This window comes from Pteronotus mesoamericanus, unplaced genomic scaffold (assembly GCF_021234165.1).
Source record: "Pteronotus mesoamericanus isolate MK-2021 breed Mesoamerican mustached bat unplaced genomic scaffold, CSHL_Meso_final contig_2, whole genome shotgun sequence".
Classification (NCBI taxonomy): domain Eukaryota; kingdom Metazoa; phylum Chordata; class Mammalia; order Chiroptera; family Mormoopidae; genus Pteronotus; species Pteronotus mesoamericanus.
In genome coordinates this window covers 18,156,887-18,173,001 of record NW_026555084.1, presented here as the reverse complement: position 1 = coordinate 18,173,001, position 16,115 = coordinate 18,156,887, and the positions used below count along the sequence as shown (strand labels likewise).

At 33.9% G+C, this 16,115-nt stretch overlaps 1 protein-coding gene across 4 annotated transcripts in view; it reads left to right on the top strand.

Annotated features, from left to right (window-relative positions):
* The window catches only part of RBM27 (RNA binding motif protein 27), a 61,999-nt gene that overhangs the window by 16,834 nt on the left and 29,050 nt on the right, over window positions 1-16,115 (top strand). Inside the window, exons 4-9 of one of the 4 annotated variants that reach the window (XM_054568232.1) lie at window positions 2,330-2,421; window positions 3,123-3,316; window positions 4,053-4,313; window positions 5,798-6,091; window positions 6,963-7,097; window positions 14,428-14,592. In XM_054568232.1, the coding sequence (XP_054424207.1) occupies window positions 2,330-2,421; window positions 3,123-3,316; window positions 4,053-4,313; window positions 5,798-6,091; window positions 6,963-7,097; window positions 14,428-14,592 (1,141 nt within the window). Of the gene's footprint in view, window positions 1-2,329; window positions 2,422-3,122; window positions 3,317-4,049; window positions 4,314-5,797; window positions 6,092-6,962; window positions 7,098-14,427; window positions 14,593-16,115 lie in introns of all 4 variants that reach the window. The other 3 variants (XM_054568231.1, XM_054568234.1, XM_054568233.1) reach the window with 3 other exon arrangements.

Below are 16,115 nucleotides of genomic sequence, written 5' to 3'. Positions count from 1 at the left end.
TCTTTTTTGTTCTGCACTCAGTTATGTAGTTGTTCTGAGCTGGGTACAGAGGAATAAACCCATGTAAAGACTAGGCATTTTGACTCTCTCTGACTCTCTCCCTTGGTCCCCAGCTATGTTATAACATCAGTTAGTTGTTTTACAGTTAGACTGTTAGTCACGGGGGAACCAGGTGAGAGAATATGGATCATTGGAGCAATTCATCCTGATGCTAGAAAAACACTTGGTAGATACGTGCCATGGTTTATGAGGAACAATGCATTTTATATGTAGTTGGAAAATTACTTATACATTTGCTGTAGTTATATTTTGTTATTAAACCCTTTACCCTGAGTTCATGAACATGCAAAGGAGCAGTCCAAGAAGATAATAGATTAAAATTCCTTATTTACACTCTACCATGATCATTTTCTTTGATCTAACACATGGACTTAGGACTGGAGATATGACAGCCTCTGGCACAGTTCTCCCCCTCCCCCTTTTCTTTTTTCTGGAAATACCTTTATTTAATTTTTAACTTTTTTAAAAAACCTATTACAGAAAACTTTCAGCAGACATCAAAAAGAGACAGCGTATCATAGTGAATTCCCATGTATTCATCACCCTACCCTCAACCCATCAACCCAAGGTCAGCCCTACCCCATCCATGTAACTGTTTAGTACACTTTTATATCTAAAATGATGCCATGGAGGGGGCTGTCAGAATTGTGTAGCATGGTAGACTAAGAAATTAAATAATAAAAACTTCTTAAATATGTGTATAATGATCAGACTACTAATAGATATGAGGTAGAAAAATTTAAGTCAGGTGGATAACAAAGAATAAGTTAAAATTAGCATGCCTGGTTATAATCTGACTCTATAAAGAAATCTACTTTTCATGTTCTTAGAATAGTAGAATGAAAGCAGGTAAGAGGTTTCGGTATACGAAGTCTACATACATATATTATGAATTCAAGAACTCTAAGTCATTATAATGCCATATAACTCATTTCAGAATAGAAGTTTAAAATAATTTGGGAAAACATCCTTATCACAGGAAGTTGTGTATAAATGCGATGGCTTTTATTGTACTCAGAGTTGTGCAGTTACCACAACGATCCATTTTAGAACATTGTCATTATCCAAAAAAGAAACACCGTTCCTGTTAGACATCACTCTCCAAGGCCCCCTTCCCACCACCCCAGCCCTAGGTAACCATTAATACTTCCTGTCTTTATGGATTTGCCTATTCTGTACATTTCATATAAATGGAATCATGCAATATATAATTTTTTTGACTGGCTTCTTTCAGCTATTTAGCATACTGCTTTCAAGCTTCATCCAAATAGTAGTGTATATCAGTACACCATTTTTTTTCTTTTTATGGCTGTATGGTTAGTGTATAGATTTATCACATTTTCTTTGCCCAGCCATCATTGATGGATATTTGGGTTGATAGACAAGGGGTTGTTAATTTAACACTTTTGGACTGTTATGAGGAATGCTGCTGTGGACATTTTATTCAAAAGTTTTTATTTCTCCTTGATTCTTTGACTTTTTAAGAATAGTTTTTCCCATTAGGAATTAATGCATGTTCATCAAAAAAGTCTGTGAGGAATGCCGAAGAGCAAAAAGATTTCCAAGTTGATGTCTTTTAAGTTTCAGTCTTTAAATTTTCATACCTACCTATGTATCTCTTGTTCTTTTCCTTACCCTCTTTTTAAAAAAATTTTTATTTTGTTGAAGAAATTTAGTCATTTGTCTTAGAGAGTTTTTCACTGTCTGGATTTTTCCGATTGCATCCCAATGGAGTAATATATCCTTTGTATTCCCTGTAAATTGGTAGAGAGAATGATTTTCAAACCTAATCTGAGGATTGGGTAGTGTTTTTGCCAGCACCATATGGTTGCCATATTGTGGTTGCCATTTTATAGCATTCGTTAACTTTTTCTTCCTCAGACCTTTTCTATGAAATAAATCTAAAGTTCTCCACAAATGAGTTATATGTATACGAGTGTATTTTATAATTAGGAAAATAGCTCCTTTTATTAGATGATGCTTAGAAACAGAGCTTTGCTATTTCTGCTGTTTGAATTTAAAGGATGAATTGTGTTTTCCTCCTACACTGCTATTTTTTATCTTAAATTAACATTTAAAAATTAATGTATTGCTAGTAATTTCAGCATATTTTTTATTTCTCCATTTCTAAACTTTTTTGGATATGATTTAACTTTAGTATATCAGTTTATTTATTTGTGCCCTCTTTGTGCCAGAAGGGTTATCATCAGGTGGATGTGTTTTGTAATTTGTAGGACTATTCTTGTTTCTAATAAGTGTTTTCATATAGGTATTTCAGGAGCCAGTAGAGGAAGAACGAGAAGGCAGAAAAAAGAAATATCCTAGTCCCCAGAAGACTCGTTCAGAATCTAGTGAACGAAGGTTTGTGTATATTTTTAATTAAGAGGACATTGGTAACTTACTTTTCAGCTACATTACAAGGGCACTAAAGGGATTTTGATCCCTTTGAACTGACTTCTCTCTCTCTCTCTCTCTCTCTGAACTGATTAAAGAAAGAGAAAGTTACCTTTCTTCCTTCTAGTCTCTTTTTTTTTTGTCTTTTGTCATCTTTTATAAACAATCATTATTATGTGCTTTCCCCAAGAGCTCAGAGGTGGGAGCAGTCTCCTTAGAGAATAATAATGAAATGTTCCATTTGGTTAGGGGTGCTTACTATTAAAATAATCCATAGCATTTTTATATTTCAATTAGTGCATTTTATATTTTGAATAATCAGCCTACCATCAAAAAATTAGTCTTTGCTTAGGAAAACTTTGTTTTGAGACTTTTTTTCTTTTCTAGTTTTAAATGATCTCTTTTCCCCCCACCCCTCCCCATACTTTGGATTCACCTCTTTTTTTTTTTTTTTTTTTTTTTCATTTCTCCCCTTCCAGTGTACACGAGAGAATGTTGTTTCTTTCTATGTAGTGGATTCGAGAAATTATGTAGTGGTTTTACGGCTTTCTAAAAAAGTATAGATGTTACAAGTTTTGATGCATCAAGGAGGGCATTTCATACCACTAATGTGTTTACAGCCTTGGTTTTTATAGTGTGCATATGGCTTTTATATCTGTGTATTATAGAACACGTGAGAAGAAAAGAGAAGATGGCAAGTGGAGAGACTACGACAGGTACTTTGAGCGAAATGAACTGTACCGTGAAAAGTATGATTGGAGAAGAGGCAGGAGTAAGAGCCGGAGTAAGAGCCGAGGCCTGAGTCGAAGTCGGAGCCGCAGTAGGGGGCGCAGCAAAGACCGGGATCCAAATAGGAATGTTGGTGAGTAGATGAAGTTTCCCCTTAAAGGCTCCCATAGTTGCTTCTCTTCTTATATCACAAGAGTACCAGAACTTCTCTTAAAGGCAAGTATACCTTTAATATGTCTGAGCAGTGTAAAATCTGTAATTGTCTCTAAAAACTTAATATTGATTTTGTTACAAAGACAGGGCTCTATTCTCGGAATAGTGTCAAAGGAGTTGAATTCAAAAGAAGTGATTCATAAGTGTATCATAGTGTGTACATGTCTAGATAAATATCCTTTAATCAACAAAACTACCTCTGGAGGAAGAGGATTGCTGGTCCTGGCCCCTTATCCCTGCAAAAAAGAATTGATTTGCTTTTAGGTTGTCTAGAGTTTATAAAAATTAAAAAGAAAAAATTTAAGTAGATTACTGGGATCCCAACCCCTGATCTGGGATGTCAGGTTGGAGGTCAGTTCTCAGGTAGCATTTTTATTAAATATGAGAGAAGAAACTGGCCTTTCTTCATTATGTATTGATGTTGGTGTTATAGAAGATGATTTTACCCAAGTCATTGGTCAAGAGATGTCACTCTGTTGATGTTCCTGCTTTAGGATATGTTAATAATGAAAGCATTTTGAAATATTGATAACTCAGTAAGTTTATTGCTCTTCAATATTCTCATCATTCCTATTTTTTAAGTGAAAAAAATAAACATTTTAAGAATACATGTCCAGTCTAACTTATTTTTTTCTTCTGTTTTGTTTCTGAAGCAGAGCACAGGGAAAGATCCAAGTTTAAGAGCGAGAGGAATGACTTGGAGAGTTCATATGTGCCCGTGTCTGCACCGCCTCCCAGCTCTTCTGAGCAGTACTCCTCTGGGGCACAGACGATCCCCAGCACTGTTACTGTGATTGCACCTGCGCACCATTCTGAAAACACAACGGAGAGCTGGTCTAATTACTATAACAATCATAGCTCTTCCAATTCTTTTGGTCGAAACCCACCACCAAAGAGGCGATGCAGAGATTATGATGGTAAAAATTATCTTTTATGCTGTACCCAAAAATACTAGTAAAGTAGATGTTGCCAACCTTGCATACCTTTTTGTTGTAGTTCAGATTTTATTAAAAGGGATGAGTGAGGGGGTGAATCTCTTTTGGCATATGCTTATTGTTTAATATTGTTTAATTTGGCTCTTGTTAAGAGAATGTTCAAATTGGACCTTTTGTTTTTTGTTCTTGTTACTCCAAACACTCTTCAGTATACCACAGAATTTGGTAGGATTATAACCTCTTTGTATGGTGTTGGGTTCTGGGACTTTGTTATTTTGCTGACATTCCATTTGAATGAATGAAATGGTGTGTATTTGTTTTAACTTTTTATTAAGAAAATATTTATTTATTTAAGTACACAAAATAATATAATTAACCCTAGTGTGTCCATAACCTCACATCAACAGTGACTAACTTATTTTCATCTATATCCCATCACTTCTCACCGACCTGTACTATTTGAAGCAAATCACAGACGTTAGTAACTTTTTTCTATAAATACAGAATATATATGGTTTTACATTTTATTTATTTTAAAGAACAGAATAAACTCATAATTCGAGCATGACCTTACTTTCATCCTAGTCTGCCCCAGCCACAGAGCTTCCTTCCCAAGACCTATTTGTTATTAATTTCTTGTGCATCATTCCAAACATAGTCTCTTCATATGTACATAAACAAATATGTATCTTCTCTCCCCTTTTTTTACACAAATGTTAGTATACTATTCACATTCTTTTTTTAAAAAGATTTTTAAATTTATTTGATGTCCACTTGAATATTCTTTTTTTAAGATTTTATTTATTTTTTACAGAGGGGAAGGGAGGGAGAGAAACACAAATGTGTGAAAGAAACATCAGTCAGTTGCCTCTCACATTCCCCTAACTGGGAACCTGGCCCACAACCCAGGCATGTGCCCTGGGTGGGAATCGAACCAGCCAGCTTTCTTTTTGCAGGCTGGCATTCACAGGCTGGCACTTAACCCACTGAGCCACACCAGCCAGGGCTGACTATTTTAAACTAAAGTCTCAGCTTGCAAATATAGCAAGAATGGTTGCTCTAGAATAATAATCATGAAAATAGTAGTGAAAATTAGATCATCTAATTCAAGCCTTTTATTTCCCTCCACCACGCTCCCAGCCTTTGTTAAATTAATACTTGTTTAAAATATCTGTTTTTATTATGAAAAGTTCATAGCAAGTGGGTTAATAGTGACTAGTAGTCTGTTCTTGACTCTGTTATTTGCTGACTCAACAAATCATAGTTTCATGGTGTAGAAAGCAGAGTACACCGCCTTGACCTCAGGGATATGTGATGATTAACAGAATAACACTCAAGGAGGGTTTAGACTCCTTGGAGTAAAAAAAAACCCTATAAATCAGATTGGTGGGTTTTTCAGGGACTGACTTTGTTTGTTTTGGAACGCTTAAGTAGATCATAGTAAGATTCTTCTTTTACTCTTACAGAGAGAGGATTTTGTGTGCTTGGCGACCTTTGTCAGTTTGATCATGGAAATGATCCCCTGGTTGTTGATGAAGTTGCTCTGCCGAGCATGATTCCTTTCCCTCCACCTCCTCCTGGGCTTCCTCCTCCACCACCTCCTGGAATGTTAATGCCTCCAATGCCAGGGCCAGGCCCTGGCCCTGGCCCTGGTCCAGGCCCTGGCCCGGGTCCGGGTCCGGGTCCTGGTCACAATATGAGACTTCCTGTTCCCCAAGGACATGGCCAGCCTCCACCTTCTGTTGTGCTTCCCATACCAAGTAAGTATATGTTCATTGACTATTTCTTTCTTTAGTGCAGTATTATATTTCAAAGAACCCATTTCTTTCAGCTAACTTGATACTACAGTTAAAGTTTTTGAAAATAAATTAATAGAATTTAGATGCTGTTTCCCTTTTTTCATCGATTTTTGCATTGCATTACTTGTAGTATCTCCAAAGTGTAAATTTTATCAGTAGTGGCCTTTTTAAAAGTTAAATCCTAGACTATCATTTCCCCCTAACATTTTTATGTGAAATATTTTAAGCAAACAGAAAAGTTGAAAAAACCACACACTGAACACCCATATACTCACCATCTAGGTTTTACAATGAACATTCTATTATGTTTGTATTATCACGTATCTTTTCATCTCTCCATTTTTATATTTTATTTATTTCACAGTATGTTGTATTCAGTCATTAACATATTAAACCATGTTTATCGTTATCTTAAGAGTTCTATAGAACATCAGGTGGGGTGGGATGGGTGGAGAAGGGCTAAAGGGGGAAAAATTGAGACAACTCTAATAGAACAAACATGACTTAAAAATAAAAATTTAAAAAACATTTAAAAAGAAAAAGAGTTCTATAGAACATCACCATCACCCCAGAATGTTTGTTCAAGCCTCTTCCCAGCCATTTTCCACTCTGACCCCCTACCCCCGAGGCAACCAATACTGCCTTTTTTCACCCTTGATCAGTTTTGTCTATTGTAGAACTAAAATGTCATTTTAATTAGGTAACTTCACAGTACTTTAGTCTTCATATGTATAATTCCTTAATTCTGTTCTAAGCCAAAGTAGGTATTTTAATATGAATATCCAAATTGGTACCTGTATGTTAATGTTCTTTCACTTTTTGTTATCTGAAGGACCACCCATAACACAGTCAAGCTTAATAAACAACCGTGACCAGCCTGGGACAAGTGCAGTGCCCAGTCTGGCACCCGTGGGAGCAAGACTACCTCCTCCTTTACCCCAGAACCTCCTTTATACAGTTTCAGAACGTAAGTAAATGTTTGACTTGAACTTGCTAGAGTATAGAGAAGCCAAGTATTTTCATATCAGTATTATACTTTTAAAAAATATATTTAATTTATATTCTTATGGATTGTGATTTATAGAGTTGTATTTGTATTTACAGAGTAGTTTATTGTGTAGTTATGCTAAATAGCTGGGTTTTAATTTAGTGTGATAATGGGAGAGAAAAGCAAGGCCTTGTGTTTTGGAGAAGTCTACTTGACTGTAGAGTAATAACATCTAGTTTTTTTCTAAAATTTATTTTGAAGGCTTCTGTTAAAAAATTGGTTCTCTGATTGAATTTCCAAAACATAAGGCTTATCTCCTAAGAAGATACAAAAGATAGCATAGTATATGCCTAGTAATTATTTAACTTGTATGCTGAAATGAAGATAGCATAATTTAAACTATAATATTTAGTGGATAGGCTATTTGTGGTATTTATGTATAACTGTAGTAATGTTTTTGTTGAATCCTGTTTCTTTTTATTTATCAGGTGCTTTTTTTGTTGTTTTTAGTTTACTGGGGCTTTTAAAAAACTCCTTTCTCTAAAAACATAAAAATAAGGTAGTTGGTAACTTTATGAATACATTTATTTTTTATGTAACTCTGTTTATCATAAGCATTTTTTCATTTCTGTCACGTTATGGACAAGCAGTTCAGCAAAGTAATTAAGCCCAGGTTCAAATCCTGGTTTCATCTCTTCACTGTTGCTGTGACATTCGGCAAGTTACTTGTCTGTATCTCAATTTCCTGTTCTCTAAAATGGAGATCATCATAACATTACTCACGTCATTAAGGTTGTTTTGAGGAATAAATGAATTAATACCTATAAAGCAGCTATAACAGTACTTGACATCTAGTAAGCTGTATATAAAGATGCGTTTTATACTGTTGTAGTTATTATTGCTCCTAAGTTTCAGCCTCACTGAAATCAAACCTGTTATCATTTCCTTAAGTCTCTACCTCCGCCATCCTTGTTTTTATAGTCTGTGGAAATGCCACCCACGTAATCACTTGGAATTGAAACTTTGACATGACTTTCTCATTGCTTTGCTTTTGTATATCTAGTTATTCAAAAATGTTTTTCTTTCTTTGTTTGAAGTAGCACTTTCTCTCTGTTCCTACTATGGCTTCTACCCTCAGCCACCCTTGAATCACCTCACATTTGGATTACTGCTACGGGTTCTCTTCACTAAGTTACGTCACATAATGTTGCTAAACTAATTTTCCTGAGAAAACCAACAATGAGTTCTCCATGAGAACTTGTCAGTGGCCACTTATTTCCTTCGAAATCATAGATGAAGCTCTCTCTCTGTGGCTTCTAACTCTTTCTATAATTTACCTCCCCCTTTTTGGTAATGAGTTTTCACTCTTCCCTGCATCTTCTCTGGTCAGGCTGGTTATGCCCTTGTATGGGTCAACTTTGTTTTCCTATCTTCATTCCTAGTAATATCCTCTCCTATCATTTTAATGGCCAAATCTCTTACATGCATGGGGAACATGATTGTTCTGTTCTAAACTGTAATTTCAAAAAGCCCTTATTACATAATGATAAACAGTTTCATATAGGCCTTTTGTTTGATTTCTTTTCACATATATAATAAATCTTACATTCAGTGGAGCTTCAGAACAGAAACCGTACCTGATTCTTAAGTAATTGTTCTTTCTGTTTCACACTTAGCATCTCACGTGAGAAGAGAAGTTACTCTTCTAATTACTTTAGTGTCTTTTTACAGTGCATGTTTGTTTTACTATGTCCCTCATTTTTTAATTATGGAAAACTTCAAACTTATATAAAAATAAAGAAGATAGTATAATTCATCCAGCTTCAACAGTTATGAATCATTTTCCCATCTTTTCCCCCTGAATCAGATCTTAACATTATTTCTTAATGCCTTTGAACTTGTAAATATGAACATGGATTATTTATCTGAGAGTTTAATCTGTTGTATGTAGCACATCTTCATACTATTAATTTAGCATTGTGACTCCTGATAAAAATTCCATTTGTGTTTTAATTTTTTTAAAAAATCTGGTAATTATTATTTTAATATTGTTTAACATTGGGACTTACTGTATAAAAATTTCATTTTCATTTTTAAAAACCTAGAAGTTACCATTTCATTGACTCAACTTAATATTCATTAATTCAGCATTTATTGAGGGCCTACTATGTGGCAGGCATAGTGCTAGACACTAAAGGGCCAAGATAAGCAAGATAGCTGAACTCATGTTTTTTGAAGACTATTTTTCTCTTGTTTTTTAAAGCACGACTATCTTGTAGTGTATCAGTAGAGGCATTTTAGAACAGAAATTTTAAACTTCTGTTTTACAGAGGCTGGAAACATTTCTAAGAATATTTGGGGGACCAGTATAATTAGCATCTTCTTATTTTGCTATGTTAAGGACTTTAGATGAAAACATCTAATATTTCAATTTTAAAAATACATTTTTATACCCCTAAAAGACAGTATCAAAATAAAGGACAATTTTTATATCAATTTTATGAAATATTAATTATATTTTTTCCTATTTTGTCTCAGACTAGTAAAAGGTGATAACTTCCCATTGGCATTTATGAATTATTGCTTTAAAGGGCAGTTAATATATCCTGTGTCAATGTCTATAAAGAGATTTAGTTTGTTGGCAAATGAATATTTTGAAAGAAAATATTTATATTGAACAATTTAAATCTCTTTCTACTATGCAAACTACTTTTTTTCCTTCTTGAAAGTTAAAATTTGATTCTGGTAACAATCTAAACATTGAAAGTTCTTTTTTCGGTGTAGCTTTTCATTCATACACTTTTTTTATCTTTTTATTCAGTTGACTTAAAAATAATTTTTGTGTTTTAAAAAGATTGCCTTTGAGAATTAAGTATACTTCTCAAAAAAAATTAGCACTTAAGTTCAAATGAAGTAAAAAAGCTGTATGTATGTTTGCATTGTAATAGAGAACTTGCGCTATGCTCAAACTTTAACAAATTGAAGAATTTAAAATTATGGATATTTTATTATTAAAATTACCATTAAAATTCACAGCACAGAAAATGGTGTAAGTGAAGAACAGTGTATCAAGTGGTATTTAGTAGTGAAAATTATGTCAACAGGGGCCTAAGTAAACATGGAAAAATGAAATCTGGATTTCTGGAGGTAAAAGTAGGACTGCTCAGTGCCAGCTATGTACTGAGAATATACAGATAAACAAGGAATACTTTTTCTCTTATGAAGCAAAATATTTAATAGTGGGAAAGAAATATACAAAAACAACAAAACCCAAAACCAATTATAATGTATTAAATCTATGTGAACAGAGTGCCTAAGGAACACAAATGGCAAAGGGGCTAATTCTGCCAAAACTGAAACCTTCATCTAGTCTATACTTATCAGTTGTTCTAGAAGAGGAAAATTGAATTTTAAAAAGGAAAAAACAATTAACCCACTGGAAAACTCGGTAGGATGTATGCTATTTAAAAGTTAATGTTAAATGGTTCTGGTTTAGGAGAAAAACCTTTGAAATTTTGTTATTTTTTAAAAAAATGTCACAGATACTCTGAAAAGGACTTAAATAATGAAATGTAATAGGAATTGTCTGGAAAGACAGCAGTGTCATACACCTATTAAAATGAACTATTTCTTCTGAGATATTTAAATGTTTTACTCAAATTTGAAGTCATCAACTCGGTGCCTGTTATTTTGGTTTTCACGGAAGCATTTTTGAATTGACCCTTTTCTGTCTTAAATTGGGTCTGTCTCTTTGGCCTTTTTGAAGAAGACAGAGTAGAAATATTGTATAACTGCTAAGCTTACTGTAATAGGTGTGTGGAAAAGTAAGAGTATAATATAACATGGTAGATTCTAGAGACTGATTCTTAGGTTGAAGGCAGTTATCCATAGTCAAATAAATTTACATAAATTATCTTTGTCTTTCCAAAAATGCATTTTCTGTTATCAACAATGTAAGGTTATTCAAACACTATATTCATAAACTCGAGATTTCTGATTTAATTTTCTGGAGTGTATATTATTTCTCTGTGCAGAATCATGGATTTTAAAGTTTAGCGGAGTGAATCAGTGTCCTGCAGAATCATTGTATATTGTCTAGAATTTTTCTCCCTTTGTGCATTACTTGGATTTGTTTGCATTAGTTGTCATTTTGCCCATTTCAACATAGCAATATTCATCCAAAGAAATAATTGTCATTGAGATACATCTAATAAATAAGCTCTTGTTTTTTTAAATGACTCTTAATATTGAGTTCCTACTACACACTAGGCCTGGTGTAGGCCCTAGAACTTCAGAAGGTACAGCAGGCACCTTGGGTTCACTAATAGAGAAGACACATGATAGATTTGGCCAACAATTGGAAGGTATAGCTTTATATTTTTTCTAATTGGGTTTTTAGTTTAAAACTTATTTTAGAATTTTTTCCCCTGTGAATATGCTAAAAGACAAAATGAGGAAAATTACAAAGAATAGCTAAGTTTTTAGTTTGAATAAAGACTATCTTCATCTCACTAGAATTAATAATAATAATGTGAAAATGTTCTTATCAGGCATATAAGATATGAACAACTTAAGATAGGAACATGACCTTGGCATATTTGACATTTGGAATTATTCAGTTACACTGTGCACTGATTAAAACTAAATTGATTTTAATATACATTGTGCATGGCTCATCTTCACCATTATTATAACCTATTTGATTTTTTTAAAACTTTTTATTATGGAAAATTTCAAATATACACAGGATAGCAAATGCTATATGGTAGTCTTTATGCACTCATTTACCAGCTTCAGTGTTAATCACCATATGGTTAATCTTGCTTTATCTGTAAATCACCCCTGACCTGATTATTCTGGAACAAGCCCCAGACATAACACTGTATCTGTAAAAAGTTAATTATGTTTCTTTGAAAGAAATAAGGATTAAACACATACAATCACAGTACTCTATGAAAAAGTTTGTGACCATTATCCCTTGTCAAATATTCATTGAGTTCGATGTTCATATTTCCCAATTGTATCATAAATGTCCTTTTACAACTGATGCATTTGAAGGTGGATCCAAATAAGGTTACACATTATATTTAGTGGATATGTTTCTTAAGTTTTTAAATCTATAACAATTTCTGGTATCTTTTCTCCCCCCCCCCCCTTGCTATTTATTTGTCCAAGAAACAGATCATTTGTTCTCAAGAATTCTTTTCACATTCTGGTCTTGGGACATTGTATCTCCTGGTGTCATTTAAAACATTCCTCTATTCCCTGTATTTCCTGAAAATTGGTTAGATCTAGAGACTTAATAGGTTCACATTTGGCTTTCTCTATTTTTGTCATGAATATTTTATTGATGGGGTTATATACTTCCTACTGCAGTACATTATTATATACATAATAACCCAGTTGTCTCCTTTCTATTATAAATATTCATCAGTGTGTACGTGTTTTCCTCCCAATCCATCCATTTTAAAGGTTGCTCATGGTTTTGGCAGCCATTGTGATTATTGCCTAGATCTCTTGTTTCATTAGCATGAATTTCATCTTTGACCATTGGGATCTTCTTCACGTTGGCTCCTGTGGGTGGTTTTGTTTTTGGCATGCTAGTTTTTGATAGCCATCTTGCTTCTGAAAGGACAAGGTATATACGGAGGTGCATCACCAGGCTCATCTAACAACTTGTCTACCCAGACCTAGAATCAGTCTTTTATCAAAGGAACTGTTTATTCTTGAAATAGTATTTAGGGACCTCAGTAGGTGTTGAAGAAATTTAGGCTTCATCCAAATAAATGGCTGTCTTTCTAAAGTGTTTGAACACATGTTCTTCATCAGTTGTTTTTAAAAAAGACTGTGCAAACTAGCCTTTTAGTTTCCAATTTACTTTGAGATAATTAATTAAGTATACTTGGTACATTGAGTACTCTTTCATAAATTTAAACTAGTCACATGGACTAAGATTGTACCTCTTGTTTTTTCTCTTTAACACACTACTTCATTCTGCAGGGAATTCTCTGCAGTAGGTCATCCTCACAACTATTTTTAGATCATTGAGGGTATGTTAAATTGTTTTTGCAGTGTAATGATTGATCCTTTTCAAATGTAAATTTTGAAAATATTGGTGCTGAGCACACAGTATGTATTTTGCTATACTACATATGTATCACCTCCTTTTTTCCATATATAGGAAGAGAAGGTAATAAAAGTTTAGCACATCCATCTTCCCTCTACATTTACTATGAGATCAAATGGTTGCTTTGTGGCTTGTCCTACTAAGTGTATTAAAAATCCTTTGGAATTTTACAAGTTTTGAGGTCATTTCATCAGGTGTTTGAAAAGATTCTAAATTCACTTTATTTTTTCTTGTGTCATGTAGTGAATGTCTAACTTTAGATATAAAATACTGAGTAAATCTTATAAATAGGTCTCATATGGGATAGTCTGTGAAAAAGACACTACTAAGTAACCAACCAAAGGGAGATTTCGCTCCTTGAGACCTTGTCTTTTTTTAATCTTGTTTTACAAAATTTGGCTTCCTTGAGTCAGACATTCTTGCATCTGTATATAAGACCTAAATGTGCTTTCTTTCATAAAATGGTTCTTAATATCTGAGATAATTTCATATAGACAGTGGCTTGTCTGTGTATCTGGGGGTTTGTCCTTTTTTTCTTTCGCTATATTTTTTATCCACCTGCTAATGGGATAACAAATTTTCACTATCTTAATTTTTTCTTTTGAACATTCCTTATTATCTGAGGTTTTGCTTGTGGTGGTCTGGTCTTGTCTTTTCTTTCTCTCTTTCTTTCTTTCTTTCTAGTTCTTTTATTACTGTTTCTTTTTTCTACTCCCAGATATGGGAGTATGTTTTGTGCCAACCTGAAATTATGTGAATTTGAGGAGGAGTATTTTTTTGTTTGTTTTTTAATGGGTGTGACAGCCTTTATCTCCACATACCTCATTGTATACAATACTCTACATGAATAATAACTCAGGGTTCCTTTGTCTAATAACTTGATATGGTTGATCAGTTTTGGGTAAAATTAGCACATAGTTATTCCACTTAAGCTTATAAAAGATGAAAATTATGCAGTCATACTACCTAATTCTTACTCTTTTTTTTATACCTCAGTGCATCCTAAGCAGTTTACATATCTGTTTCTTGAGTTAGAAAGAAATCTCAGCAATCTCTCTCTCAAATACTGTTCCTATTGGTGTACTTTCTCTGTTCTTGGCGTGAGTCTCAGGAAGTACATCACTACCTAAGAGAAGCTTGTGACTCTCAATCCCAGCTGCCCTCCTATTCTTTCCTCTGTAGGACAGCCCATGTACTCTCGTGAACATGGTGCTGCTGCATCTGAGCGACTTCAATTGGGGACACCGCCTCCTCTGTTGGCAGCTCGTTTGGTGCCACCTCGAAACCTCATGGGATCCTCCATTGGGTACCATACCTCAGTGTCCAGCCCCACCCCTCTGGTCCCAGGTAAGCTTTGCTACAGATGGCCACCCACCTCTCTGATCTTTTGTACCATAAGCTGGCCAGCCTAAGAGATGACCTGGCATCCCGATCTGCTGTCACTAATTCCCATTAAAGCTCTCAGGTGTTTTTTTTTCCCCAATTCTTCTGCTTCTTTGGTTTGTCCCTAGTGGCTGCTAGATGATTAGGCCTCGTGTGTGTCTATCATCTCTGGTGTCTTCTGTATTTACTTTCAGTGCCTCGGTAACAAAAGTTATGCTTGTTGCTTAAACTAGTTTCTAATCTGACAGATAGGAATAGAGTATCTACTTGTATGTTTTCTAATCAGTTATGTATTACAAGAAAAACTAGGTTATTTTTTTTTTAAACAAAATAAAAACATCTGGTTTCTTGCTGGTTGTGGATAAATGTGGTTTCCCCCCCTCCCCCCGTGCCCTTTGTTGTATGGACTGGCCGTATAATTTAGTGATATCTTGAAAACTCATTTCTCCTATTGACATGTACATTTTGAAGACCTGTGCAGTGCTTTGTGAGTGTGTCATGAAGTTTTTAATATTTCTCACTTTGCCTTTACATTTCAGTTTATTATAATTAACTAAAGGGCTTTTAGGTTTCTTGGGTTCTTTGGGTTCCCAGGAATTACAGAACAAAGTCATTTGATTATGTAACTTCTTTAAAACTTTCTGTAGCCTTAACAGTAGATTTTTTTTTTTTTTTTTTTTTTTTGTCAAGAGAACCAAATGGTAACTGAAAACTTTATTGTAATTTGATGGCCTTACATCCTGAATCATAGAACTGATTGGTCAATACTAAAGATCTTGTAGCTGAAAATTAATATGAATGACATAAAGAATTTTTCCATCAAGGGGAAAAAAATAGAAATGCAAGGACTTCTAAATCACATTTGCAAAAATCAGTGTCTTCACTCCATCTTAACCCTTTCATTTTATGTGGGATGAAGAAGATATATTCCAGTTGGAGATGAACATAGTTAAGAACAGTAACAAAATATTTAGTATTGGAATTTTAAAAGTTAAATTTTTAGTTGTAGAGAAAACAAAAGGGATGTGATGAAAGTGGCATTGATGAGGTTAATGGCAGTAAGATAATAACGATTACATCAATAAATGTAAAATTTATCTTATTTCTCTTTTTGAAATAAAACATTTAAAATATTATATATGAAACCAACTATTATCTCCCCAGTTTAAAGTGCAGATAACTTAATTAATAGACCTGTTTTCCTTTGAATTAAAAGAGTACCTAGAAATTGGTGAGACATAATAAAAGAGGAAACTCAACCAGTTTTTTATATAAGGTATTCCATGTATGTGAAAATTTCTCTTAAAAATGTGCATTGAAGTTGGAATGAGGTGATTAATATATAGGATAAAAATGACTAGTTAAATGAATCTGGAAATAGATCAATAATTAAGAATGGATCTGTGTGTCTACATTTTGTGACAAAGCACTTGTATTTCTTTTACTTCCAGTAGGTATATCTGTATACCATAGTTTAGAAATATATG